This window comes from Poecilia reticulata, linkage group LG20 (genome assembly GCF_000633615.1).
Source record: "Poecilia reticulata strain Guanapo linkage group LG20, Guppy_female_1.0+MT, whole genome shotgun sequence".
Taxonomy (NCBI): Eukaryota; Metazoa; Chordata; class Actinopteri; order Cyprinodontiformes; family Poeciliidae; genus Poecilia; species Poecilia reticulata.
Genome location: NC_024350.1, coordinates 9803431 through 9811830, shown reverse-complemented (window position 1 = coordinate 9811830; position 8400 = coordinate 9803431). Strand labels below are relative to the sequence as shown.

Sequence of the window (8400 nt, the reverse complement as noted above, 5' to 3'; positions counted from 1 at the left end):
TATATATATAAAGTGTTGAAATTAAACAGTGGTATTGCCCATCAAAATAAACAACTTTTTGAACTATTCCTTAATTGTGAAGTTCCAAATAGTAGAGTATTTTTTTGTTTTTGTTTTTTTCATGTAGGGGATATGGCTCACCACATGGTGGCAGCACAGTCTTGTAGGCAGCACAAACACTGGCAAATAAGATGGAAACTGTCAGTTGCACCTTGAACTTTTTTTTTTTCCACTTTTTTTTCTGTTAGAATGCATTGCAGTCAATGGGGTGTGTCTTGTGCACAGTAAAGGCACTGTAATAAACATGGCCAAACAAGTGAGGTATTGTTGGAGGAGCCCTTTTCAAAGTCAAGTGATCGGACAGCATCTCCCAGCATTCATAGTGCTGAAATCCAACTTACTTATGCCACATACTCGATAAACTCATCACAAGCTGCAGAGATAAAGTGGCGGTGGAGAAATCATCCTAAGAAGACACTCACGCGTTTTGTGCCTTTTGTGTAGCTCTAAAGACTAAACGAGGTTTATTGCTTTTTGCGAAAGTGGTTTTTTATCGGCGCGATGCTTGACATCTTCATCTCCCCCTTTTCTTTCTCTCCTCTTCCCTCACATGTTGTGCCCACGTGTATTCTTAATTAGCTCAGTCTTGACGTATATTTCAGTATTCCATTCCTTAATTGCAGTTCATTAGTTAGTCGATTTGATTCTTGATTGTTCATTGTCTGTGGAGCAGTAGATAGATTGCATAATTAGCAGTCCGATACGGGAGTTATTGGCTGAATATTTTGACTGTAAGGGGAATCTATTTTCGTTTCTAAATTCAGATTCTTTTAAAAGAAGTTTTTGTGTATTCCGGTAAATGTGTGAAGTATTTTCTGTTCAGTAGGGTTCAATTCACAACTTCATGTGAGACTGACGAGTTTGGTTAACGATTTTGTGGAATGGTGCCCAGACTTTTTTTTCCTAAAAAAAAAAAAAAAGAAAAAAAAAAAAGAAACTTAAACTCTACTACTAATTTTATTAATAGTAAATTATTAGACATAATTATTAATAGTTACATCAAACATTGATACAATTCCTGTTGCACAACAGTATGCTGAATCTAATCTCATTTGCATGTTGCCATTTGGTGTAAAACTAATTGGGTTTAGTTTATCGCCCATTTAGTTTAACACTGAATGGCAACATGGTGTTAACTAAACACTAAATAAGTGTTAAACATATATTCCTGTCTGCTTATCTAGACAGGAATATGATCATCTTAATCTTAAGATGTAATAAGTCATTAAACCTGGAGACAAATATTTGAGGTCACTATCTGTATACATCATCATTGATTCATATCTGATGTAATAAATTAGACTGCTTTCAGCAGAATGGTCCTTGTTGGACAAATGTGTGTGAGTGGGATTGTGAGGTTTGGGAAACTTGGAGTGCAAAACAGTAACTCTTATGCACCATTCATGCTAGGGCAGCTGCAGTAAACTGGGCGTAAAAGCAAGCCTAAATCTTACAGCTGTGATGTCGGGGAAACAGTAAAGTTGGCACTTTATATCTTAAACCTCTTGAAATTGAGTTTTGTGCTCCAAAAACATTTGGGTGAATGTCGGGGCAGCAAACCATAGTACAGGGTTTTAAGAAAGATTAAGTCGTGCCAAATGACAAAGAAAAATTAAAGCACACAAACTCATTCGAACTAATGACAGACTAGATGGAAAACAACAGAAAAAGAAGAATATTCATGTTTTGGAAAGACCAGAGTCAAATATTACTTCAGCCTCAGAGCAAAACCGTGTTATGCCATACAAAATATAGTTTTAAGTCGACAGTGTTCACAAATTTGGTAAAAGAGAAAATATTTTGGTGGTTAGAAAGAATTATCTTAAATTTTATTGCGTGTTTTAGCACTTAATGGAGCCATCTAAAAACAATTGCTGCAGCTAAACAGACAACTTTTTCCCGTCCTCGACTGTGACTGATATCTGCTCAATGAAACACCAATGACTGACTGTCAAAGCTCAATGTGTAACGTTGATTTTATAATGATGACCAGGATATAATTATGATTAATGAACGTGTAATCATTATGATAATCCTCATGATTGTAAACACAAACCATTTTTATCTGTTAGTTTTTCTTACAAAACTATTCCAGCTATTTGGATAGCTTGACTGTTCTTTTTTGTAGACATGTGATAAAGAAAGTACTCCCTATCATGTGATAATGAAAGTACACCCTATTTCATCAATAAAAGTTTACATTCCAGAAAAAAATATAAGCAATATGATTACCTAAATGTTCTGGTCTTCAGGTCATCTTAAAATTAGGTAAATAATATATCGATTCTTTGTTTTTTTTTGTTTTTTTAAAAAGCAAAGCAGAAGAAACGGTCAATGTCAATATGCTATTTTCATGTGTTTGCTATATATATCCTCCTCCTGACTACCAGTAGTTCATTTTTGTCCTCTGTAGAGGACATTTCTAAACTAGAATATCTCCCACCCCCTGCATTCTACTGAATTAATTCCTTTTGGTATCTAGAGAGGACAATTAGGGCTTTTCAATGATACCACATGTGAAGGGGTGGGACTTTTGTACGTACCTTTTTCTAATTCATAAAAATGGCATTTATCAGTAATAACACATTTTATGGGAAGAGACAAAGTAAGTGCATAAAACCTTTTATTACCTTACAAAGACTGTGGGATTTTAAAAAATTGTGATTGGACAATATTTCTTTTCCTGGTAGTCAGGAGGATGTATACAAACATGTATTTCTATGAAACTTGAGTATCTGCATTGTGGTTCAATGGCTTACAAAGGTACCTAGCTTTAAATAAATTATGCTCAGGCATCAATTTTCTATGCATCTGATGCTATATTATATATAATTTAATCCCCAGGAGAACCAGGCCGAAACAATTTTCTTAGGCATTTCAAAAAATACAACAGCATGTGCATTGCAATTTAATGTCATTGGCATTGGAATAAATGCGAGTGCTAATCAAAAATATTACTGCAATAAAATAACACTTAGATTAAATAACCTTAACCTCAGAGTAGCTATGCTCTCCAAACGCTCTCTGCATGCTGAGATATCAATGGTTTGTTCAACAATCTGAGGACACGCTTAATGGACACATGAAGGAACTGATAAACATCTGATGAATCAAAGAAAGCTTAAACATTGCATTTATTTTGAAAAGCATCAGCAAAATAAGCCCTGAAAGATAAGTTGAACAATGTTTAAACTGTCACTTCATTGTTTGTTATTATAAAAGTCTCTTTTCATACAAAGATATTGAGCTTCAGTAGAAGAGAAGTCAGTCAGACTTAAATATTTGTCGAAAAGGCTCATTTTAAAGTGAACGTTTAAGTCAAATGGTTAGTCAACATATCAAAAGACAGCGACGTCAAACTCAAATCAGGCTGTGAAATTAAGATTGAAGAACGTCGTGTAGTGATTTACCCACAAGACATTCAATGTATTTGACGCATTTTGTGAATGCTATTTAAATAGCATCTAAAGGTCATACGGTGCATGAATAAGTGTTTCTTTTTTCTTTCAACTTTAATGTTAGTATGTTAATGGTTTAATGGAAAATAAAACAGCATGCACAGTCCACAAGCCTCTACCTTACATTATTATCCAACATAAAACCGAGGTTTCGTAACCCCACAATAAATAAAATGAAAATAGTTTAGTAATACGTAGAGTTAAATTCAAAGAGAGTAGACCAATTGCAAGCCTGTATAATTTGTTGTGAAAATCATAACATGTATGCCACTGACTGAAAAAAGACATGCTGAAAAACGAACTTAGACATGTTCAAACTTCTTTTGTGGTCAGAAGGAATTTATGTTAATGACACAGATGTTTTGCAGAGGTCCTTGAACTGTGTTCCTTCTATAAAAGTAAAAAAAAAAAAAAAAACTGCAACAGCAGCAGAGACGACTGTTTTTCAGATATCCGTCCTTCACAACATTGTGGCTAGAGTATTTCCATCTAGTCCTTTGTAATCTTTGCGCATGAATACACCTCCAGTATCCATTTCATTAAAGTGTCCCCTCATCATCATCATCATCAGCATCATGCTGGTGTAAATCTCCGCTCCGCTTTGTCATGGGTCAGTGACGCCCGTTCGTACTGTTCCAGGATAGCACTATTCTCAAGAAGTCTACATGATGGAGACAATGCAACATAAAGTACAGCATAAGCAGACACAGACACATTAAGACAGCACATTTCTCACGCTAAGACACAAAACAATGAGTAGTAATTGTTGGAACGACTTCATTATATGCACACATGAAGCTGCGGCCCTTTAGAGCACAATCACGCTTTACTTCATCAAACAGTTTGGACTAAATCAAACTATTAGGGATAAAAAAATAAATAAAATAACTCAACAGTTCTGTGTATTACTACTGGGTGCTTACAATTTCTTGTGTCACATTAGGGGTTTTTGCAACCTCATGCAAGCAATGTCATGGAGCATTTGCACATAAAATGTTACACACAAGCATAATAAGAAGAACTGATATGTCATGCAATTCTATAAGAGGATCCCCATGTAGGTGTAACTTGACGGCATATGGGATCTCAATGTGCTTTATTAAGTGCAAAATTGTTCTTAGACTTAAAAATCTAGAACCGTGTTTGGTTTCCATTCCTGTGCTTCGATCTTAGCAAATTAAGTTTCTTTGTACTGACTATATATGAATGGTTATCTTTTTCCACAGGTCATTCCTTACCAACTTAAACTTTCCCATCTCAGACCACTGACAGCTCTGAAGAAAAAAAAAAATGTCAGTGAAAACTTTTCGGACTTTCTAAAACTAAAATATTAAGTTGTAATTTGTTCTAAATTGGTTCAAAATTGATGTTTACACTCATTTTACTTATCCATAAACAAGTTATTTGATTAACTCAGAACGCACTATTTCAATTTTTGACAAAAACATTGCATCCAGATGACCTTTTATGTGTTGTAACACAGTGACAATCCCATGTCGCCACAGAACAGGGTTTATCAAAGAGAGAATTTGGGAGTGGAAGGGTGGAAATGGCTGTTTTTGACCTCTGTCCTATTGAATACTTGCGGGATCAGCTTGGGTGTGCTGTTCGTGACACAATGAGCAGCACAAGCACGGTGGCTGACCTGTGACAGATGGTGATTGAAGAATGAATGACACCCCACCGTTGTGCGTGACCAAGCTGGTGACCAGCACAGAGAGGAGATGACAGATTGTTGTGCTTGTTTTTCAACAACCCAAACCCACTACAGAACCTGTCTGTTAAATTACAGAAATGTCATATTGCTACTCTTGGCAGTCAAACTTCAATCTTGCAATCTAAAAAAATTAAACCAGACAAGCCAATATTAGAATAAGCTGTTTAGCATTGGCAGAGATAATTCTCGTGGTTATAATAAAAGTTTAAGTTGCATTTGGTTACACTGTAAATTCATAAAAGATAGTAACAAAAAATACAAAGATGAATGTTTTTCTTAAATTGAGGGAATAATAAGAGTTTGTCTTCTTAAGTCTTCAATCTACCAATGAGGAGAGTGCAAACTGGGAAGATTATGTAAGTTGGCAAGGAATGATCTGTGATTCTACTTGGAGAAATAATAAGAGTTATAACATATTATAACATATAACATATTTTTCTTGAAAAATGCATCGGTTTCAAGAAAAATGTCTAGAAGTCCATGGTAATGCATGTGAAAGTGGTTATTAGAGAAAAGGCTTTTTAATGACGAACATACTCACTTTAAAAGCAAGATGGCTACAAGCAGGAAGACCATCTTGATAAACAGTAAGACTAAAAAAAATATATACATACAAAACGGAACTGGTAAAAATAACAAAAAAGCCCATGCAAAAGTCACAGAAAAGGAAAAAAAAAAAATTGACAAAAGTATATATTGACAGGGGCAGATGGCAATTACACAACAAAAAAGGTGTTGAGTGTTAGATAAGCGTGCTTACCTTGGGATTGTCTCCTAGACCCTAGTTGTGTTGTACTCTGATTCATGTTTGCTCAAAGAGCCAATGAGGCAGAACCTGAAATGTTATGTCTCTTTCATTCAATAAACTCATTTTGCATAGAGGTTAGAATGCATTATGTACTACACACTGTAAATGTAATAAACTTAATTTGCCATTTGGTGGGCTCAAGGAGCCTTACATGCACAACTGCAGTTAATCATTACAGCACAATCAGGATTATCCTGGAGTGAGTACATAGAAAGTGCATGCGAAGTTCATATAACGTTTCTTAAATGCTCTATGATTCCTTCAAACAGTAGTTTTGTAAACACACTGCAGCTTTCAAGCATTCTAGATGCCATTACAACATGTTTATTTTTGTTAATAATATAGATGCTAATGTCAAGAGAACATATTTTCCGTATCACAGTTTGGAATCAAATGCATATTTTGTAACTTGCATTATTGTAAAAAATATATGGAATTTCAACAAGGCACCAATTTAAGCCCTTTTGATTATTGTCAGATTAGAGACTAAAACAAATGGCATCAATGACAATAAAATGACAAATCTCAAAGAACAGATTGAATTAAATATAGCTGTCAAATACATATGAACAATTATAGAAAGCTAACTGGGATGTGTTACAAGTTTGAGGATGAGCATGCGAGATGAGACACACTGCATTTTAGCCCTTTGTTAGAATATGGGATGGCAGAAAACAGGCGAGTAAAGAGGGCGAACTGAAAAGTGAATGGTAAATAAACAACAAAAGGAAGACTAAGAACAATGCTCAAATAAAACAACAACAACAAAAAAAAAACATAGGTGAATATTTGTTGCACATTTCAAACTTTGTCATTGTTAACTATGGTGCAGCTGTTCCTTCCTCATCAGAAATCTATGGATACTGACCGCTGTACTGCCTTTTCGTGGCGCGACAGTCGGTGGCTCGTCGTGGGAACTTCTTCCAGGTCATCGTCCAGGTCGCACCCGTTGTCTGCCGCCTCTTGCGAGTAGCTGTGCTTCATGACCAAGATGCTCCTGCGGTTCCCTGTGGCCGGCAGCAGCGGCCGCACCGACATGGGCGGCTGCGGAAGGTCTGCGAGCAGAGCTGCCGCGGCCCCTGAGTCACGGGCACTTAAGTTACTCCGGCTCCCTCGCCCGCTGAGCGACAGCTGCGATATGTGCGCGGATCCGGGGCAGGAAGGGGAGCCACAGTGGTGGTCGTGGATGCAGCGGGAGGAGGTCTGGCGGAGGGCGTGGTAGTTCTCGAAGTCCTCTGCCAAGTCAACCAAATCTGCAGAGGCTGCTGTGGGCGTGGCAGCGCTCCGTAAAGTACATAGCTCATAGTGAGGGGGCTCGAAGACCTCCTGAAACATGGTGGGGTCAAAGTCTTCTCGTCGCAAGATGTACTTCTTACGCGGCTGCTTTATCTGAACAATTACTGAGACAATGAGGAGGATGAAGACGATGCAGCAAGTCACACCAATTATGGCCCCGTTTGTGGAATTCAGATTGTCCAGGAATTTGGTATTAGTTTTCTCTGCAATGGTAGAAACACATGAAAACCTATATGAAGGAAGAAGAATCTCATGCCAAATATCAATATTATTTTCTCAGGAATAGCAGAGCGGAGACAAAACATTGAGTGTTGTCTCAGTAATGTGAGTAGTGGGTTACATTAAAAGGAATGAAAGGGAAAGGAATAAAAGGAATAAAACTTGACATTTCACAATAATTCAAAACATTGTGGGACCTAATGCATTACTACAGCAGAAAAACGATGACCTCAAAATCCCACGGAGCTTCTTTTTTGTTTTGTTTTGCACAATTCAGAAGCAAACTATGCAGTCTATTCACCAGGTACAAAACAAGACTTTCTGTTCAAATTTTCTGTGTATGAAGAAAAAGATGAACTGAATTGCTAGTTTTTTAACCTGAGGACCGTTCTTGTCAAATAAAAGTGATAACTCTTGGTGTACAATTGAAGCTGTGGTGACAATGTGTGCAAAGGATGTGAAGGCTGAAAGATTGGAGAAGTTAAAGTGACTTTGCTGCAGCATTTTAAAGTGTTATCTGTCTACCTTTTCCCTTCTGTCATAATATGTGTGAAAAAAAAGGCTTTGATAATACAGCATTATTTCAGACTTTTCATGTTAATATAAATAATTAGGTTTATTATTTTTAATTGGCAAAGAGGTACATTGCCTAACACCCAAAGCACTTGACATGCTTATTTGTACGCCTTTGTTAATAGAGAATGCCCCGGTGTAAATACTAAGAAAATATGATGCCATACTGTTGCTGGAAAAACTTGCTATATATGGCTTACAACTTCTTAGTGAGCATGCAATTAAAGGGCAATTTCACTGATTTAAAAGGAACCCACACTGTATTATAT

The 8400-nt window shown here is 36.6% G+C and overlaps 1 protein-coding gene across 9 annotated transcripts in view; it reads right to left on the bottom strand.

Annotated features, from left to right (window-relative positions):
• The window catches only part of neto1l (neuropilin (NRP) and tolloid (TLL)-like 1, like), a 70392-nt gene that overhangs the window by 1457 nt on the left and 60535 nt on the right, over positions 1-8400 (bottom strand). The window contains exons 10-13 of one of the 9 annotated variants that reach the window (XR_536473.2): positions 6912-7542; positions 5996-6070; positions 5777-5828; positions 3177-4179 (exon numbers count right to left, since the gene is read on the bottom strand). Coding sequence is in view for 5 of the 9 variants with exons in the window: in XM_017301970.1 (XP_017157459.1) it covers positions 6010-6070; positions 6912-7542 (692 nt within the window). In the remaining 4 variants the exon portion in view is untranslated. Of the gene's footprint in view, positions 1-3176; positions 4793-5776; positions 6071-6911; positions 7543-8400 lie in introns of those variants that run through there. The other 8 variants (XR_001776048.1, XR_536471.2, XM_008438636.2 and 5 more) reach the window with 8 other exon arrangements.